Source organism: Gymnoscopelus microlampas (genome assembly GCF_963454915.1).
Source record: "Gymnoscopelus microlampas genome assembly, chromosome: 7".
Taxonomy (NCBI): domain Eukaryota; kingdom Metazoa; phylum Chordata; class Actinopteri; order Myctophiformes; family Myctophidae; genus Gymnoscopelus; species Gymnoscopelus microlampas.
This window is the reverse complement of record NC_139944.1, coordinates 49,766,582-49,788,577: the sequence shown is the minus strand read 5'-3', so window position 1 is coordinate 49,788,577 and position 21,996 is coordinate 49,766,582. Positions and strand designations below refer to the sequence as shown.

The following is a 21,996-nucleotide window of genomic DNA, read 5'->3' as shown; positions in this document are numbered from 1 at the left end:
GGGGGTCCGCGGCCAGATACATATCTAAGAATGTTTTCTAAATCCTAACGGTATGTTGCTATATCAGTGGTGCTCCAACTTTTCCATGTCAAGGACCCCCATAATTATATGTATTTGGCCACGGACCCCCATCTCAAAATATGTTGTTCCAGGGACCCCCCTGGAGCACAGATTGGAGTTAAAAATGTTCGCTTTAAAACATATAAATATATAAGATTTGCACTCATTTTCCACAATTTTTCAAAAAATAGCAGATATACAAACTCGGTGCCACGCTATGAGCTTGTATATCTGCTATTTTTGAATGGCCTAAGAAATCTTAAAATTACACAGATCCCGCTCCCGTTCTTAATGGATTAAACCACATGAAGAAAAAAGCCAGTTGATAACAGCATCACTGGAACAGCAAGTGGCAATAGGTACTGTATTATGAGATTACAATGTCACAAAAAAGCCTAGTACATTGCTTATTGTGCAGATTTATGACATTAAAATGCATGATCCGTAATCCCTCTGCATAATGCCTAATGATAAAAAGACTATATAATTCCGGGGGCCCTTTTAGCATCCCTGGGTTATTATAGAACCAAACATAAATCAAATCCAGCTGTGGTTAATTGGCATAACGACTAAATTGGGACCAAACGGAAGTAAAAAATAATTGGCTATATAAGAAAAGCAAAGCATGAAGCACCGTTGTGGCCTTATTTGGCATGATGTGTGTTACATGAAAGGTTGTGAATGAGTCAACCTACGCTCTATCCTCGTGTGTGGATTCGTGAGTCATTAGGCCGAGGTCCCAATTCTCTTCGCTCATTAAAGAACCCAGGGTGTCCGTCATAAAGAAAAGGAACTTTGGCTTCCCACACGTTCCTGTGATAAAGTCCCACTCATCTGACATTAAAGCCACCTACTTGCATGTTATATTAAGTTTTTGTAATTCCAGTAGTTAGTGGAGTTATTTGACCTCATATAACAGAAGGACTAGATATGGGATACATGCAGTACTATACCATACCAGCACAAGTGCTTCTTTCTTTTTATTCTGTCTTGCTAAGTCACGTAACCTCCCCGCCCGCCCCCCCCCCCTCTTTCTTTTTAGGTCTCAGCCAGATGTGCCTTTGTTTATTTTGTGTAGTGATTTAACCCTTTAAGACCTGATAAAAAAAAACCCATATGTTTCTATATCAGTGGTTCTCAAACTTTTTCATGTCAAGGACCCCCAAAATCATGATATGTAATTGGCCGCCGACCCCCATCTCAAAATGTTTTGTTCCAGGGACCCCCCAGATTTGAGCAAAACAAAATCGCTGTCTAATGTGCTGTCTGCTCTGCAGCGTACCACGTCAATTTATATATTTCAATGAAAGTGCCTTAAAGGACAGTTCCGTGAGTGCTGGTACTCTCTGACAGAGATTCATTGGTGTGTGTGTGTGTGTGTGTGTGTGTGTGTGTGTGTGTGTGTGTGTGTGTGTGTGTGTGTGTGTGTGTGTGTGTGTGTGTGTGTGTGTGTGTGTGTGTGTGTGTGTGTGTGTGTGTGTGTGTGTGTGTGTGTGAATTAGAGCAATAGCAATATTGTCCTCAAAATTGAAAACTGTTTTCCATTACAGATTTGCACATCACGGGTCCAACAATTAATTGAAATTAAATTATTGTTATCAACCATGAGCATGAATGTCTGTCTTTACAGCATTTAGATAGCAGCAAGAGTGGTGGTATCATATTGATTGGGTTTACACTTTAATTATAGGGTTATTATTCAGCTATTTGGGGACAACATCCTCTCTTGAACCCTATGGAGATGCAGGGGGGAAAAATCATGCAGAAATATCCTCTAACCCATTAAGACCTGAGGCTGGTTCTCTACAAATCCTTCTAAATCCTAACAGTTTTCTGAAAAAACATAATTGCTATATTATATATCGTCTCTGTCGGGTGGAAACCGCATCCAAAACTCTTCAGGATTCAAATTCAAAAGTATCAAAAGCATCTTATTTATTATTACAGTGAGTTGTGCAGTGAGGATGCAAAAAGAGGAACAAGTTCTCAATATATATATATAAATATATATTGAGACTGAAATATATATAAATATATATACCGAACAATTAAAGTACACTATCCAAAGGCTCCGGGCATGATCGTTTTTTAAGGCCGAAATGTGAGATGCGGTCTGCCAGGACATAGCTAGAACACAAAGAATAAGACGGAAACGATAATATCAACGCGGAAGTCGAACCACTAGTGGATTTTAAATATAGATACACTAGTGACAGTGATATACAGTGCAGTGGTGGAAGAAGTGTTCAGATGTTTTTACTTGAGAAAATTCTCACCTAGAGCGCCTACTTACATACCACATACTGTAATATGGATGTAGTCTTTCCTGCAGCTGGCCCTAGCTGGGTTCGAATTCGACCCGTGGCTGTTTGCTGAATGTCATAACCTCTCTCTCTCCTGCGTTTCCTGTCTCTCTCTCTTACGATCAATAATAAAGCAGAAATGCAGAGAGAAGGAAATCCTGACCTACTTTACCCCATAGAGAGAACTGGAGCTGTGGCAGAGAAAAGTGAATTGAACTCACTCACACACAGTGTGAAGATACTGTAGGTCCTACTGGCAGAATTAGCCGAAATCAATGAACCCATTTGGCTCTGGCTTGAGTCAATAAGTCACTATTTTATTTAAAGGCTATTTTCCTAGCAATCTGCTGAGTCTCTGTGGTGTTTCCATGAAATGTCTCCACTCTGTATATTTATAAACAAGGAGATAAAAAGAGATAAAAAGAGCACTTAACCCTTTCAATCCGGGAACGCATCTGTGTCATTTAAAGATTTATTTGGCTATTCAAAAATAGCAGATATACAATCTCATAGCGCTTGTAGATCTGCTATTTATTTTTAATTGTGAAAGATTGTGCAAATCTTTGAATATATATATATATATATATATATATATATGTTTTTAGCAGGTATACAAGTATATAGCAGGTATACAAGTTCATAGTGTGGGTGCCACACTATGAACTTGTATACCTGCTATTTTTGAATAGCCAAAGTATAAAATATGGATTTAAGTGGTTACATGGATGCGTTCCTGTGGTCTTAATGGGTTAAACATGAAATGATAATCTAAATGCAGAGGCCCTTCATCAATTACCTATAGTATGCATTTGCACCGAAGAGTGTAAACTAAAGAGCTTTTTCTATCCACGCACGAACGCACACATTTCACAGACAATCAATTGGCTGTCAGGCGTATTACTCAAGAAAATTGTGGGGTTTGGTTGCCCAACAAAATGGCAGACTGATTACCACAACTATTGTATTATGTTTATAGTGAATTCTCATCTATTTCTCATTCGTCAGCGTGCTCACTCCATTCTTACAATCCAACTCAATCTCAGCCATGTGAATGACATGTACTGTACCACAGCAGGTGCCAAAAATACACATTCCTCATCCACTGCAAGGCATATGAGCTTCTGGCAATCTGAATACAACAAGTATATTGTCGCTGTCGGACAGAAACCTCTTATCTCCATATATTAACCTGTTGAATACACTTATTGTAAGTCGCTTTGGATAAAAGCGTCTGCTAAATGACTGTAATGTAATGTAATGTAATTAACTTTGTGTTTTTTTTTTGTAAATTAACGCCCTACCTCAGGGGTCTTCAACGTTTTCAGCCCAAGGACCCCCTAGCTGAGTGAGAAAGAGATGAAGCAGGGACCCCCTCTATATTGTATAAAATTGTGTTTCAGATTCAACTTTTTTTGTTTACGTGGTCTGCTCTTTTTTCCCTCTACACCGATAGCTCTTTTGATAATGTCCCATTCAATGCATAGCATCCGAATCCGGTGCGTACGACGATGAATCGGGCTTGATGCTCAGAGGAGAGGAACAAAAAATGACATTTTGTGATGAAAAATCCTCATTTATTGGGCGAGAGGGAATCAATGGTGGAGCTAAGGGTCTTTTCATACTCTCCGTGTGAAAAGACCTTTTAGACAGCGAGGTCGAACAGCAGATTTAGCTCAATAAACCCTTGACTGTTACCTTTTCTGTTCCCTTTTCCTGGCATTTTGTACCAGCCTGTAATCTTCTGTAGCCCCCAAAAAAATAGCAGATCTACAAGCACACAACGCCTCGCGCTGCGAGGCGTTGTGTGCTTGTAGATCTGCTATTTTTGGCTAAAGTTCTCCTCAGAAAAGGGATGCTAGGGTTGAAGTGGTTAAGGTAAAAAAAAAAATCATATCACACAAAGATTTGGCGGACCCCCCTCTGAGGACCCCCTAAGGGTCCCGGACCCCCTGTTGAAGACCCCTGCCCTACTTGATCACACACAAAAGCTTTAAAAGTAGCAGATCTGCAAGCTCGAGCTCGAGTTTTGAGCTTGTCGGTTAACACCACGACAGAGACGATATATATTTGGGGTCCTGAAATAAATACAGTAATCAAAGCATTATTACCTTGTAAAGTGGATAGACAGGTAGACAAGGATTCTCTTTCACCAGGTGAATGGAATGACACGAGTCGTGGTGGATCGTCGATCTCAGTTTATTTGCGTGCAGTCAGGTTACACACATGTAGCATAGCAGAGGCAGGCAATGCTCACAAGATCATCTCCGTCCAATTTGCCTAATTATACATCTGTAGTATTTACTCAGTCCGTTCGGTCAGGCCCCCTCCTTTCTCATCCTTGCCATTACTCAATCTCCTTGTGCCTTGGCCAGTATTATTAGGAAAAATATCTTCCATGTAAAATACCTATTTTCCGAGAATTAAGAGTTCGCTTTGACATATTAAATTCGGAGAAACTACGCTTGATTCTGAGAAATAAGAGTTTGCTCTGACATGAAAACGTTTGATTTGTGTTCTTGCTATCGCCCTCTCATGGGAACATTCGATGGCTCTCTTTCCGGCCTTTCCCAGAAATGGACTTCCATCGTCTTCTAGACCAGTGGATTTCAACCCTTTTCATACCAAGGTCCATTATTTATTCGGCATTTGAGCCACGGAACCACCATTTGATGAGATTTAGCCTCTGAGACCCAAGACTTAGAACATTTTGTTGTTGTTGTATAAGATTTTGTCCACAATTCCATGCTGTATTGATGTTGGTACCATAGGAGAGATAACAGGCAAACGTTGATCAAAATAACGATGATTTAATTAAGTAATGCAGATGTTTAACACATTCCCTGCCAGAGGTCTTTTTTTTTTTTACTTCCCCCACTGCCAATGTTAAAAAAAAAACACACAGGAGCCGAGATACAGGATTTTAAAGTAATAAGTTAACCAAGGAGTGAATGGAGCTAGAAATCTTTGGATGGCTATATCTCTGGTTCTGTGTGGATAAATTGAAAATTGGGAAAAAAAAACATTTCTAAACATATCTAGACAGCTAGCTTTCTTTTTTAATAATAACCTCATCAACGAGAGGAGCACACATCTTGGCCTCTCTGTCGACTCCTCCTGGCACAGAAGATTACAGGCTGGTAGAAAATGCCAGGAAAAGGAACAGAAAAGGTAACAGTCAAGGGTTTATTGAGCTAAATCTGCTGTTCGACCTCGCTGTCTAAAAGGTCTTTTCACACGGAGAGTATGAAAAGACCTTAGCTCCACCATTGATTCCCTCTCGCCCAATAAATGAGGAAATTTTCATCACAAAAATGTCATTTTGTGTTCCTCTCTTCTCTCTCCTCTGAGTATCAAGCCTGATTCATCATCGTACGCACCGGATTTGGATGCTATCAATGCATTGAATGGGACATTATCACGTTTTATCAGACCATTGAATAGGCAAAGTAGGTGGCATACTGACCTACCCGCGATTCATCAGACCATTCATTGGGTGTTATCAGGACATACTGAACTATCGACCAGTGGTGTCTTCTAGATTTTTTGGGAGGGTATACTATAACTATTCCCTCCTTAGTCCCTCCCACACGCATGGCACACGCTCGTGTATGTAATTCAATAATGTAAACAATTTGCGCACGCCGCACAGCATCGGCCAGGCCCACTCAGGCCCAGTTTCGCAGTAACACTGGGTACAATTTCAATATGCTTTGTACTGATTTTCTACTGTTTCTGTCAATCACCCTGTAACTCAAGCACTTTGGAGCTGCTTCTAGCCTTAGATGCATTTTCAATGCAAAGCATGGAATATTACCATTAAGAGTGCAAGGATTGGTATACATAAATGCTGATTAGGCTTATCAGATATAATAGCAGTGTTAACAGCATGCAATCATCCCTGTATCTATTACAGAATAGTATTAACTTGGCATTGAAGATTCAAGATTTTTTGCTGTGCTATTCCGGCTTTGACTTTTACCGGGGGCAGTTTCAAATTGCAGCCACCTGTAGGTGCTCTTTTATAGCGGTTTTGATGGAGATATTTACACTCCTTTATGACTGTTGGTAGGGCGTTCCACATTTTTGTGGCATAGCAGGAGAACAAATGTAACCCCTTGTTTGAGCCAAATCTGGGTTGAACGTGATTACTGGAGCTCCCTCTCGTGTTGTGATGGTGGACTTCAAGTCATTTCTTTGTGGTGTAGCGTATGTTGAAGACCAGGCCCATCGCTATGGTGCAAAACGTTGTTGCGAGCTTGTAGATTGTCTATTTTCAAGTATAAATCAGCCATTGTTGTAGTATTTTTCTCCACTGGCCATATACAGTGAGCCTTAAATAACAGGCCAGCCTGTTATCCCCATCTCCACTAGAGAATGCAGCCAAACCGTGGCTGAGCAATGTCAAATGCTTTGACAGAAAGCAGCAATTATAGGAGAAAGAAGCGCACATCTCACATATCATTTAATATGTTTTTCATCCTCTTCTCACTGTTGGAACTGAGACTCCCACATGGACTCCAGGAGTCTGGGGGCCACGAGATCCAACTCGTTTTTTTTTCTTTTGAAATCCAAGCTGTTGATTAGCCGGCTCACCAAACAACAGCAGGATTTCGTTGTATTATGAAACCTTGTATCTCCATATTTCAACTTTTTTTGTTTTTGTAAATTATTAGCCTTGTTCATCATACAAAAGTGTCGCACAAAAGTCGTGAAAATAGCCGATCTACAAAGCTGTGAGGTTTGTAGATAGCTGTTTTTTCACTATTGTTTTTCATATTTATTATTTTTAACCCATTTAGACCGGGAAAGAATCTGCAAATTGTTTTTGTTTTCTTTGGGCTTTTCAAAAATAGCAGTTCTACAAGTTCATAGCACTGCACCGAGTGCTGCACTATGAGCTTGTAGATCTGCTATTATTATTTTTTATTGTGAAAATGTGTGAAAATATTTGAACATATATATTTTTAAAGGGAACATTTTTTACTCAAATCTTTGCTTCTGGGGGTCCCTATTACAAAATACCTTGAGATGGGGTTCCGCGGCCAAATACATATCATTTTGGGAGTCCTTGACATGAAAAACTTTTAGAACCACTGATATAGATGTTTTAACTCTAGGATTTAGAAGACCTTTGTAGAACCCCAAGAAGCAACGATTTGAGTTCGATATACATGATATATATTCAAAATATTTGCACAAACTTTCACGTTTTTTTTCTCTCTAAAATAGCATATCTACAAGCTTGTAGCGCGGCACTCAGTGAAGAGCTCATCTGGATGTCTAACGAAATCTTAAAATGAGACAGATGCGTTCCCGGTGTTAATGGGTTAAAAAAGGACTGGTTTGGGAGTTTACCGGGTTTCCCCCCGTCAGCAGGATTGTACAGATATATAACAAACACAAGGCTCACACCTCTTCGTGTCAAGTCAGTCGGTGTAGAGTCTCAGAGCTGGAGTGAGAGAACACAGTCAGTGAAAGCGCTCTGTTATTCCTGTCTGTCCCCAGTGGCTGCTACTGTAGCACAGCAGCATGCCCAGTGATGGAAGAAGCACTTAAGTAAAAGTATCAATACCCTATTGTAAGAAATAAATAGACTGTTACAAGTACACGTTTCGGTATTAAAAATCTACTTGACTAAAAGTACAAAAGTGTTGGCATCGATATGTACTTAAAGTACCACAAGTAAAAGTACTCATTATGTATAGAATGTCCCATTTCACAAGTTCAAAATGTATAAAGAATCTTTTGAAAATAGCCGATCTACAAGCTCACAATGCGTCGCATCGCGACGCATTGTGAGCTTGTAGATCTGCTATTTTCAAATGGCCAAAATATATATAGGGCTGAAGTGGTTAGTGTGTTGTTTTGTAATAATAATACAAATCTACAAAGTAACTAGTAACTAAAGTTTTCATATAAGTGTAGTGGATTAAAAGTACAATATTTTCCTCTGAGATGTAGTGGGGTATAGAAGTAAGTATTGAAAGTAAAAAATACTGTACTAAAAAGTACAGTACTTGAGTACATGTACTTATAGTAGTTACTTTTTACACCACTGACTCAGCGGCCTGCAATACAGTTACAGCTGTACCGTTGAAGGCTCTGACAAATACAAAAAGTTATCACCAGAGATGGATCGAACGTTAAAGATACCATAAAAGAGAATTACAAAGTATGGATTTTCTGCCTCAGTGGAAACGGCTTATGGGTTTGGCCGATGAAGGATGTGCAACGGCAGACACACCTGTAATTAATCGCTCTGATTGTCTGCATTGTATTGAAGAGGCAGCTACTTTGTCTGACACGCACGCACACGCACGCACGCACGCGCACACACACACGCACGCACGCACGCACGCACGCACGCACGCACGCACGCACACACACACACACACACACACACACACACACACACACACACACACACACACACACACACACACACACACACACACACACACACACACACACACACACACACACACACACACACACACACACACACACACACTATCTATCGCAAAGACACGCATACACACAATCCCAACGTACAGCCACAGCTCAAGGCCACATGCCAGTGTGAGAGTGATCATCACAACAAATAAAACATGGTCTGCATTTCTATAGGTGCTGCCTGTTGCTCACTGGTTTAACCCATTAAAACCGGGAAACTGTATAATCTGTGTAAACATTATTTTATACTTTAGCTTTTCAAAAAAGGCAGATATACAAGCTCGTAGATCTGCTATTTTTGAAAAATCATTGAATATATATATTCTTTTAAAGCGACACATTTTTACTCAAATCTTTGCTTCTGCAGAGATTTGCACTCGGTGCCGCGCTATGAGCTTGTAGATCTGCTATTTTTGAATAGCCAAAGAAATCAAAAAATGACACAGATGAGTTCCCGCCTCCTGGTCTTAATGGGTTAATGTATTCATTCCTTTTGCAAACAGTTACATTTCAGTTACATCATGGATACACCCTACTACTGTATATCTCAAAGGACACATTATAGCATGCAATGCAAAGCCACCAGCCTGATTTATCGGCGCACCCTTTCCGCACGATATTTAGTGCTTTGGATGCAAGCCATCCGTTAGGATGCAATCAAGACGGATAGAATACAGTATGAGCTAGATTATGATGTATGGCCTTTATAGAGTTTATGTCTACATCTATCTACAGTATGGACAGACAGACACACAGACAGATAGATACTGCACACATACAGTATGCCACATGAAAACACTACACCTTATTATGCAGAATGTCCCATTTCAAATTTTCAAATGTATAAACATCTTTTGAAAATAGCAGATCTACAAGCTCACAATGCGACGCATTGTGAGCTTGTAGATCTGCTATTTTCAAATGGCCGAAATGTATATAGGGCTGAAGTGGTTAATGTATGTTGTGTTGTGATAATAATCAAAATCTACAAAGTAAATAAGTAACTAAAGTTTTCAAATAAATGTAGTGGAGTAAAAGTACAATATTTGGATCCGAGATGTAGTGGAGTAGAAGTAAAAGTATTGGAAATTGGAAATACTCAAGTAAAGTACAAATACCTCAACATTTTACTTAAGTACAGTACTTAAGTAAAGGTACTTAGTAACTTTCCACCTCTGCTTATGATATACATAAAACAGAAACAATGGTAAAACATCGATACAAAAGACAGAAACAAAGACAAAAATGTGGACGTTTCACATACTAGTAATAATGTGATATGGATTATAAGGAGGTTTTATATTTATCTACCATTTATAGATTGAACTGCACATTTATGTTAGTTATCACAACTATCCCATATTTTTTATTGCCATATGGGCCTCCCACTCCTCATTCTCTTCACACATTGCCAATGATTTATTTCCTGTAGCTTATAATAATGTGAGCTAGATTATCGACATGTCTTTGATAATGATATTTTCGCACAGAGTATGGAATGAATACGCACGGAAAGTGTGCACAAAGGTGTGAGATGTAGCCTGGGCCTAATCAACTTTCACAGACGGCTAACATCACTCAGTATGGTCATAATATGCTATTGCTTAGAAATATATTTGTGGAGATCTATATCAGGGGTTCTCTAATTTCTCAAGAACAGATTCATAGCTGCACTTGAATCTGTCGGGAGCCGCGTTGAGAACCTACAGTATGCACATTGGCTACAAGTGGGCGTGCCTTCAGATCAGGAAGCAAGCCGCGCTTTACCCAATTAAATGTAGCGGGCGGGATTTACATGTGTGCGGCTCGCTTCCCACTGGAAACAAACCGAAACTCATTTAACAATAGCGTCCTCGAAGCCGACAAAACCACGGAAAGTTAGTAACATTTTAAATTGCTCTTTCATCATAGAAACAAGTGGGCTTATAACCAAAGCGATCCGTGTTCTTTGGGAGAAATGGTGTTAGTGTTCCGTGGAGATATATTGTTCGTGGGAATGAAAACATAGTCGCACCACCGGAAGTGAAAGGCTGAAGGCAGACCAAAACCCTGATTTCCCTGAGCACGGGTCGTCCGTTCAGCTCCGCCCAGAGCCAAATGAATAAGTAAAAAACAGCAGAGGGTGCTGTTTTTCCTTTTTATTTGGTGATGGGTTTACAGATTGGGGGTTCTCAAACTATTTTGGCCCAGGTACCCCTTGGCGGGGAGACATCTTTCCAGGTACCCCCTCATAAAGTACCAAAAGTAAAAGTGCTAAAATGTTTATAAATAGCAGATCTACAAGCTCACAACGGGTCGCGATGCGACGCGTTGTGAGCTTGTAGATCGGCTATTTTCAAATAGCCTATAGGTATAAAATAGGGCTAAAGTGGTTAATGTATGTTTTATAATGTAATATATTTATATCTGCAAGTAAGAGGTAGTGCTGCAAGTAAGAGTTAGTGTCGGAAGTGTCCTTGAGCAAGGCGCTGAACCCCTAATTGCTCCCGATGAGCAGGTTTCCTCATGCATGGTTTCCTCTGTGTAAAGGTCTTTGGATAAAAGCACTGTACAAATTGACCATTTATGTGCCAATAGTCATTTTACTCAAATTGCTTCTTTTGTAAAACCTGACAGCACACTTTTCAGGTAACTGATCTTAATAATTTTCATAAAATGAACAGAAGCAAGACTTCAGAAAATGAACACTTCTATAGTCCTATTAAAAACAGACATGTAAAATGACTGGTCATTTTACATAAAGGTGACTTTTAGTAGGTGCTTCAATTTAAAAATAATAAACTTATTGTTAGGGATGTTCGATAGTGACTTTTTTGCCAATATCCGATATTCCGATATTGTCCAACTCTTAATTTCCGATTCTGATATCAACCGATATATGCGGTAACTTTTCACCAAAAGTCAACTAATTGTCAGGTAACGACAGACAGACAGACAGACAGACAGACAGACAGACAGACAATGATATCATAGTGCAGACAGACAGACAGACAGACAGACAGACAGACAGACAGACAGACAATGATATCATAGTGCAGACAGACAGACAGACAGACAGACAGACAAGACCATGATATCATAGTGCTGATGTCTATGCCCATATATGGAAATCTATGATGTCATCAGTATGACATCACATTACTGATGTCTTAGACTGGCCTCCACGTACTCTGACAATGGGTACAGTGGGTACAACAGGTATATATGGGTATTGTATAACCAGATGGGACATGGGTTCCCAACATGGCATCAGCCTAGTATTTATACATTTAGCTAAAATGGCCATTCACTTTGAGTAACGTTATTAGCTATTCCATATAATGATGTCATCAAGGAAAGACGACACAACATTGTCATCACATTCAACACAATTGTGCTTTTTAAACATGTTGTTATTGTATTGTTATTATTAACACAAAACCATTCAGGAGCCCTTACATTCTAACCTCTTCTGTACGTTAGTTGCACTGATTCACAGTGGTGCGGGTGTGTGAAATGTTTCACTGGACGATACATCTGAAAGGAGGACATGGGCTTTACTACCCATCTACTGTGGTAGTCGGACACAAGCTGTACTCCTTTTCCTCTGGTTGCCGTACTAATAACCACAGGTATCAGTATGTTGTCCGCATCTTCAACACACTGTCTTTACGCTGGAGGAAGTTGACCCCAGTGACAACCGGGAGAGGAGAACGTCGCCTTGAGGTTCCCTTAGTGAGCGCGGGCTGCGCGGGCCACACAGCTGTCCTGGTAGAAGATATGGCATACATCTGGGGGGGACTTCCTTTCTGTAACATGCTTTATTCGTTTGATGTTGACAACCACATATGGTCCAAACCCAATATGTCTGGTACTGTTCCAGAGGAGAGGTTCCACCACTCAGCCTGTGTCTTGAGGAAGGTCATGTATATTTATGGAGGAACCAGGAAGTATGGATACTCTAATGACATCTACAAGTTGGACACCATCACAATGGTCTGGTCTTTGATTCACACCAGAGGCACACCGCCGCCTGTTTCAGAATTTCACTCTGCCACCATCATCGGGACAAAGATGTTAGTATTTGGGGGCTGGGGGGACCAGAGGATCGTCCACGGCAACATCAGAGTGTTTGACACAGAGACCGACTGCTGGCTGAGCACGCCTTCTGCACAGCTTCCTCCAGGAGGACGTTATGGTCATTCAGCCTTTGCCTACAATGGAGAGCTGTACATATGTGGTGGCATCAACCAGGCAAGAGCGGTCAATGATATGTGGAAATTAAATCCACAGACCTTCTCGTGGAAGAAGATTGAGCCCAAAGGGAAAGCCCTGTGTGGGATGTCTATGATGGGTTGTTGCATGGTGGGAGATCGTATCATCCTCTTTAATAGCCATGACCTGTATATCTTAGATTTAAATCCTAATCTGAAGATGTTATGCAAGCTAGCAGTTACTGGCTACGGTCTGGTGCAGTGGGAACTCCCACATGACCTCAGGTGGGAACTGGCTGTCATGACTACCAACAATAACTGAAAACGTAGCAGCCCCATAAAAAGAGAAACACAATTGTTTTGACCAACCATTTTTTCCTTATGGATTATAGCTACAACAGTGAACAGAATTGACAACATAAATCCCTACACATGTGTATATTTCATTTAACCTCTGGGATTCCCCCAGTTGTCTACACGTGGTCCCTTTGACGCCTTGTGAGCTTGTAGATCTTCTATTTATTTTTTTATGTTTGCCTATTTTGGCAGAATATTCACCTATTATGACAGAATATGGAGGATGGTGTTCGTGTGGTTATAATATCGTCTCTCTGGCGGGGTGGAAACCAAAACTATGGCCAAAACGGTTATACTGTACTTTTCATAAAAAATGGCAAAAGTAGCAGATCGACAAGCTTGAAACGGGTTGCTTCGCAACGCACTTCGAGCTTGTAGATCTGCTAGTAGGCTTACATGAAATGGGAGGAGAGATGGGGAGTGACATGAAGCAAAGGTAGTCGGGCTCGGGACTCGAACCCGCAATGTGCTGTCAGGCTACATTGAGTCTAGGTGCCTGGACCGCTACGACAACCGTCCAGGCCACAAAATAAAAAGATAAAAAAGTTAAGAGGTTTCTGCCCGATAGCAATGATATGCTTTGCATTTCCCATCCTTGTTTTCAGAACTTTTGGGAAAGGGGAAAAAGCCATAACTGTCCCTGTCTCATGCGTGTGTGTAAAGGTTGAACTGCTGTGTGTGGTTCATCTCACTTTACTGTGTACATTCTGAACGTGGGAGGTGAGGTAGTACCACCACCTCCAGATTACCTCACAGAGGTGGTTGATAGCTATGAGACACTCTCTCCAGGTGTGTGTGTGTGTGTGTGTGTGTGTGTGTGTGTGTGTGTGTGTGTGTGTGTGTGTGTGTGTGTGTGTGTGTGTGTGTGTGTGTGTGTGTGTGTGTGTGTGTGTGTGTGTGTGTGTGTGTGTGTGTGTGTGTGTGTGTGTGTGTGTGTGTGTGTGTGTGTGTGTGTGCGCTTGTGTGCGCTTGTGAGAGATTAAAGGTGCTGTAAGTGATTTATTGTTAAATAGCTCTATTTTCCCATATTAATCATTGCCCCCCCTAGCTGTTACTGAACAGACATGCTATAACAATGACTGCTATCGGAATATGGAGCTTTAACCTTTTAACCACAACCACAACAAAAACAACAAGAACACAAAAACCGTTACGTTTGAACCAAAAACTATCTCTAAAGACCACCTCCAACCACTGTAGATGTTGTTAAATGGTATTATATCATACTCTTGTATACAGATTGGTTAAAATAATGATATTCATTCACACCGGTGCAGCTGATAACTGAAGATAACTGGAGATAGTTAATCTGTGTCTCTTGTGTTATCTGAGAAGAAAATGAATTCTGTAACACAAAATTGTCTCTCAGAGGACAAAAGGTAATAATTCAATTTCCGCTTCTCCCAGATTGTCCTGATGAGTGTTGGGGGCGAGGGGGGGGGGGGGGGTCTTCCTCAGGGATGCTGCGACACATACTCAGCGTTGCCAGATTTTGTGAGAGAAATAAGAAAACGTGTCTAGGAAAACAAGCCCAAAAGGAGCGACTATTAGGCCACATGAGCACTTTAAACCTAGATACTTTTTACGTCGGCTATTTGAAAATAGACGATCTACAAGCTCACAACGTTTTCGCGATGTGAGCTTGTAGATCTGCTATTTTCTAAACATATTGAAATACAATGTGGGATATTTGGAAGATTTTTGAAACATTCTGACAACACAAATCTGTTACGGGGGTCCCTGGCACAAAACATTTTCAGTTCTGTCAGATAACTCACGAATAGATTGAACCAATATTACAGACCAAATATACTGAAACAATATTATAGAATGAGAATACAAGAGTGGGTGTAATATGTATTTTGGCGTTCAGGCTCTGCTACATTTTTCTCCCTGCTCAGCACTATTAAGACAATCATCATTAACCTTTAAGAGCAGGGAGATAGATATATAATAACAACCCCCCATGGGGAACAGAACCAATAGCAGAGCCTACTGGTGGTGGTGGGAGCAAACGCCGCATGACAACACCCATGACACAAAGCGGACGGAACACAGATGCAAATGCAACTTAAATAACCCGCCCGATTGGACAGCTGACTGCCACGTCAGTGTATGACGTACTGCATGGGTTGACAACACGGCTTTGGTTAACTGTGGTATTTTGTTCTATAGTTGGATAATAATAGCCCCCAGGCTTTTTGTGTTATCCTTTTAGCATTGTTTTTCAAACTGCTCATAATCAGTGGTGGAACAATGCTTTACTTACAAGTATCAATACTGCAATGTAGATATACTCTGTTGCAAGTAGAATTCCGTAATTAAAAATTAACTTGAGTAAAAGTACGAACGTATTGGTGGCAAAATGTACTCTAAGTACCAAAAGTAAAAGTATTCGTTATGCAGAAGTTAGAAAATGTCTAAAAATCCATTGAAAATAGCCGATCTACTTGTAGATCGGCTATTTTCAAATAGCCAACGTTTTAAATAGGGCTGAAGATTTCAAGTTTTCAAATAATTGTAGTGGAGTAAAAGTACAATATTTGCCTCTGAGATGTAGTGGAGTAGAAGTAAAAGTATAGAAAAATGGAAATACTCCAGTAAAGTAAAAATTCCCCAAAAGTACTTAAGTACAGTACTTGAGTAAATATGCTTAGTTACTTTACACCACTGCTAATAATGTATTCAGTCAGTCAATCAATCAATCAATGAATCAATCATGCCCACTAATTATTTGCTGTGCGACTCCCATTCACATTGGCTTCTCTTCTTTGTTTTCCCAGGAATCTGCTGGATAAAGACACATTCTCCAAGTCAGACCCATGTGAGTATAATATCAATCATTGATTGATTGATTGAATATTTTATTAGGCAAAAAAATGTAAAACATCACATTTACATTTAACATACTTTGTCTAACAGGTCCGTTCATAAAAGTCCTTGCGGACTTGTTTCCAATGAGGGCCTTGGTATTCAATTCATAGAATGTCAATTCATGACAACCTTTCTGACTGTATTACCACATCTCCGTACATTCTGTCCATACTATGTGTCTGTCTGTCTTGGTCCCGCCTCTGTCCATCAGTTATACTGGTAGGTTCTTAAAGTGGGGTCAGGGGACCCCGAGGAGTCCCTCAGGGGGTTCCCAGGTGGTCCCCAGCAAAATGATAGAGTTTTATATAGGATCCAAATGGACACGTTAACCTATAGCCTGGCATGGCCAGACTAATATCACTGTGTAGATGTTAGTCTGGAATCTCTGTGTGGAAGCTGCATTTCCAAGGGGCAAATGCAAAAAATGCCTCTGGTGATAACCCCGCCCCATATTTGCATACTCGGCCCTAATTGGTCCTTGACTACTTCGGAGGGAGTGAAATCCAATCACAACTGAGCGGTGCCAGACCAAATCTGCCGAGGGCAATTTATTTTTTTGCAATGACAGATTTGTCTGGTTTCACGTTAAATGATCTACACCATGAATGAAAAAAAAAACATGCCAACTAACTTCTCTCTGGCAGTTTGTATGCACGTTATCTCCTGGTTCTGTGTGGAAAAAGTAAAAAAAAGCTATAAAAAATGTTTTCTTTTTAATGTTGGAACTGAAAAATGGGAGGGATTGTATCGCTTGTGACGTCACGTGCTGGGGCAAATCAGTTTGGCCTGTTTTGAGACCAATTTACATAAAACCCCAGATATGCTGTGAAAGCCCGAGTGCTCAAACTGGGGTATTTTTTGGGGATATAGGTAGGGGAGACCAAAAACACACAAAAAAGAAGGAAAAGTTCAAATTCATGGTGTAGTCCCTTTAACCAGTTCAGTGGCCGGCCGCGTCATACCAAAGACTCTACCAAAAAATGTCACCCAATGCCTCTCTGCTTTGGCACTCAGCATCAAGGGTTGGCAAGTCGCTGTGATATAGCATCATGTCCTCACACTGTACAGAAACAGGAGATGGGCTCCTTCCTGCCCTATGAGCCTCATGGCTCGGCAAGGCTTACTTAAATGGACATGTTAAGGGTGTGTAAGTTAGAGAGCGTTGTGGTATCTTTAAAACCACAGACTTACAGGTTTTACTGCACTATTGAAGTTGCCAACAACGCCATATTGTAGTTAGTTTGATGTTCCAGAGATGTGAATGAATGTTTGAAGAATGGATTGAGACATCACTCCAGCAGTGAGGTTACTTCTTCCAGTTTATTTCATCATAGTACAGAGTTCCACAGCCGGCTCCAGCCTCACGGCTTGGAGTGGCACACACACCAAGCTTACATTTTACAGTCTATATTTATAGTAGTGAGATCTAACGAAAGTACATGTGTGGGTGTGTCAGCCCTCAAAGGTGGGACCCCACCTCCCCTGGCCCCCTACTTTGCAACTGTATAGAGCCAGGAAGGGGGATGGAGACAAATGGTAGACATTCTGTCTACCAGGTAAAGTGACTTGTAATCCTAGTACTTCTAACATATGACTTCAGATTTGTATGTATGCTATATGAAATATACAGCAGCGTGCAAATGGAAACGGGTCTATTTGGTTCCATTGGTTCCATTTGGTTCCATTTGCACGCTCTCTGAGTTACAGTTAAATATCGTTAGAGAAATCGTGTCAAATGGGGGCCGGGGGTCCTTGAAATTAAAAAAATGTTGACAGAGAATCACTCACCTCCCACTCCTCTCTCTTCTGATTCTCTCTTTGTCTCTCTATCTCTCTCTCCCTTCTCCTTGGTGTGGTTGCATGCTACAGTATGTGTGTGCTTGTATGTACGTGCACCTTCCACACATTCCACTGATCTGTGTGTCATCTTTGTGCCACACACCTCTCCTCCTCCAGGCCATGGGTGTTGTGGTGTTGTGGTGTTGCTTTGTGATTTTGTGGCTGTCGGGTGGAAAAATGTCCCCAAAAAAAAAACTGTTACTTTTCAGGAGATGAAAATAAAGAACCTTGTGTTCCAATGGATCCACAGACACAGACTTAAAGCAGCACTATGTAACTTTATAACAGCTATATAGCATATTATGTCCCACAAAATTATAAAGTTACCGTATGTGTTTAATGGGATAGTTCACCCCCAAAATGCCTTTTTTTCTATCAATTAGTCACCCCATGGAGACTTGAATTCATGGATATTTTTTTGTTTTTGTCACATTCCTAAGCCAATAATGACTAATCGACAGACTAATCGATAGAAAAAAAGTTTTTTTTCGGGTGAACTATCCCTTTAAGCAATAACAATCATCCTTCCATAAATGTATAGACTCAGGGGGGTCCCTGCTATAGGGGCTTGACTGTATTACTATGTACAGTATAGGGGAGACAATGAGTTTCATCCTGGCATTTGCCAAGGCACCAAAGGCAGAACTGCCAGTCAAAGCAAAGACTGGCCAATCACAGCGCGTCCTCACCGGACATACTTGCAGAGACTCTCGGGTAATGAAGTCAAATACTTTGCCTGCCAAGTTATTGGTGTCCAAAGTGGCCACTGATACCCCAAACTATACATAGTGCTTAAACCACTTTAACTTCAGAATTCTTCAAAACTAGCTCAAATATCTTATCTACAAGGCTATTTTTGCCCGCCACTCTTATACATCAAAGAAGGGCTTTCAATTATGAAAAAACGTAAACATTTAGAATATGGAGAGACAAGGTGTTCCCCTGACAGCAACGATTTGAGAAGGAAATGAATGGTTGTTTTTGCCTCATATTGGCTTGTGTTCTTGTCCATCGTACTGGAGTTAATGTGCTTCTGCTCATGTTCTTTCTTTCTTTCTTTCTTTCTTTCACAGTGTGTGTGCTCTACACCCAAGGCGTTGAGACCAAACAGTGGAGAGAGGTGAGAGCGATGTGTGATACTGTAAAAGAAATGAAAGACTGTCATGAAATGTCATTTACAGCTCGGCTACCGCGCGTGTGTGTGTGTGTGTGTGTGTGTGTGTGTGTGTGTGTGTGTGTGTGTGTGTGTGTGTGTGTGTGTGTGTGTGTGTGTGTGTGTGTGTGTGTGTGTGTGTGTGTGTGTGTGTGTGTGTGTGTGTGTGTGTGTGTGTGCAGTGGCGTTCACAGACATTTTGAGGGGCAGGTGCTCAAGTAAATTATACTTTTTTTGTTTACTTGGTCTGCTCTTTTTTCTCTCTACACCTATACCTCTTTGCCAAAGATAGCCGATCTACAATTTGGTGGACCCCCTGTAGTAACTGAGGACCCCCCTTGGGGTCCCGGACCCCCTGTTGAAGACCCCTGCTGTAAACTGAAAAAAAAAAATGTTTTTTCCCCTTTTTTTTCAAAAGGGCACTTCTGGTCAAGAGGGCAAAGGGCAGGTGCTCTAGCACCACCTAGAGTCTATCTGTGCACGTCCCTGTGTGTGTGTGTGTGTGTGTGTGTGTGTGTGTGTGTGTGTGTGTGTGTGTGTGTGTGTGTGTGTGTGTGTGTGTGTGTGTGTGTGTGTGTGTGTGTGTGTGTGTGTGTGTGTGTGTGTGTGTGTGTGTGTGTGTGTGCGTGCGTGCGTGCGTGCGTGCGTGCGTGCGTGCGTTGATACCGACACGGAGGGGAGTTACATCATGTCATTGTGGCTTTTCACATAAGAAACCGTTTTCGGGCTGTGTTTCAGACGATAGAAGCACGCGCAGTAGCATCGTAAATGCAGAAGTCTTGCAATCCCAAATTTTGATATATTACAGTACACTGGAATCCATCCATCATGCATTTATATAGAAGTTTTGTTAGCTCTTTCATTCTTTATCGATTCAGGCTGGCAGTTTCATTAAAAACATGTTTTTGAGATGGGAAATGCCAATCATTTGATACTGGCATACTTGGTACTGGCAAACTATTTGATTGATTACACAGCAGAGTACTCAGTGGTCGAAAAAGTACTAATTTTCTTTACTTAAGTAAAAGTATCAATACTGCAATGTAGAAATACTCTGTTAAGTAAAAGTCCGGAATTCAAATCAAATTCAAATTCAATTCTTAAAGCACCAAAAGTAGGAAGTACTCATTATGCAGAATGTCCCGTTTCAAGTTTTCAAATGTATAAAAAATCTTTTGAAAATAGCAGATCTACAAGATCTGTATTATGTCTCTCTGGATCAGATCAGAGCTTGTTGATCTGCTATTTTCAAATGGCCAAAATGTATTAGGGCTGAAGTGGTTAATGTATGTTTTGTAATAATAATCAAAATCTACAAAGTAACAAAGTAAGTAAGTTTTCAAATAATTATAGTGGAGTAAAAGTACAATATTTGCCTCTGAAATGTAGTGGAGTAGAAAGTACTAAAAATTGGAAATACTCCAGTAAAGTAAAAGTACCTCAAAATTGTACTTAAGTAGCCTACCTACAGCACTTGAGTATAAGTACTTAGTTACTTGCTACCACTGAACATAATGGTTGTTGATTAAAGATTCTTTCTTATCATGATGATCATGATGCGACGTGTTGTGAACTTGTGAATATGCTATTTCTGGCAAGTGACCCCATTGTACGACGGAGCATTAATTATTAATTAAGCATGCCATGGAGGATTCCCTGATGTGGGTGTGTCAGCACTCTGTGTGTGCAATATTCTGCAGACAATTTGCAAGGTTGTCTAATGCATTTTCACCCATGAAAGGCATATCTAATCCACAAATACATATTATGTCCCTCTGGAGAACCATTTAGAGCGCACAGACCACCACGTTGGCCAAATAAAATGCAATAAAAGCCAGGGGTTGTTTATGGTGGGTTTTCCCATTTCATTCTAGTCCTTTAGCTCCAGCTGTACCGATTTCAAACATTTTAGTACTTTTGGTACTTTAAGTCCATTTTGATGCCAATACTTTTGTACTTTTACTCAAGCCATATTTTGAACACAGGCCTCTTACTTGTAACAGAGTATTTATATATTGTGGTATTGCTATTTTTACCTAAGTAAAATATCTGAGTACTTCTTCCACCACTGCCTGCCACACACACACCACTAAGGCTCTAACTATCGATTAATTCTATTTTAAGTTTCTTGATTCAATATTTAGATATTTGATATTCCTTAAATCAGATCTGGCAATCAGACGGCAGATCAATATAAACCCATTCAACTTAAACTCCATGTTAGACTCATTGAACCCACACCACTGGTTTCTACCATAGAGTTAAAAATAATAGAGAAGGCACCGGATATCGCCTCCCATCCACTTGCATTGAGTTGCTCACCCAGCGCATGAAGCGAATTCACCCCTTCTTCCGGGTTGTAAAGTGTGATGGGCGTAGCATATTTGTGGCCACTGTGATACGTTCTGCGTCACAGAAGTGACGCGTTTTACATCACAGAGGTGCGCGGCCCAGTGCGCAAGCTTGTGCGCAAGCTCGTTAGTCAAGCCCATTGGTCGAAACCGTTTTCGCTCGTACATTTGGGTTCTGGGGGCTTGGTTTCTACAGACCGCAAATGAAGTCGGTTGTTCAGGAATTTCAAATCCGCCATCTTTCTATATCGCGTCATATCCTGCAGAATGCAACCAGACCAGTATTGGTTGTGTAGCTTGTCAATCAAATCATCCCGCCCCTCCTAGAGCATAACCTACTTTATCGTCAATTTTAGAATAAATGGGACCATAATTTAGCAAAACGCACATCATGATGATTGAAAGGAGACTTT

General features: G+C 40.7%; 1 protein-coding gene across 3 annotated transcripts in view; it reads left to right on the top strand.

The window, feature by feature from the left end:
• Positions 1 to 21,996, top strand: part of cpne5b (copine Vb) — a gene marked incomplete at both ends in the record, with an annotated part of 280,331 nt that overhangs the window by 43,957 nt on the left and 214,378 nt on the right. For all 3 annotated transcript variants that reach the window (XM_084061233.1, XM_084061232.1, XM_084061231.1), the window contains 2 exons: positions 16,150 to 16,190; positions 19,153 to 19,199. In XM_084061233.1, the coding sequence (XP_083917359.1) occupies positions 16,150 to 16,190; positions 19,153 to 19,199 (88 nt within the window). The remainder of the gene's footprint in view (positions 1 to 16,149; positions 16,191 to 19,152; positions 19,200 to 21,996) is intronic.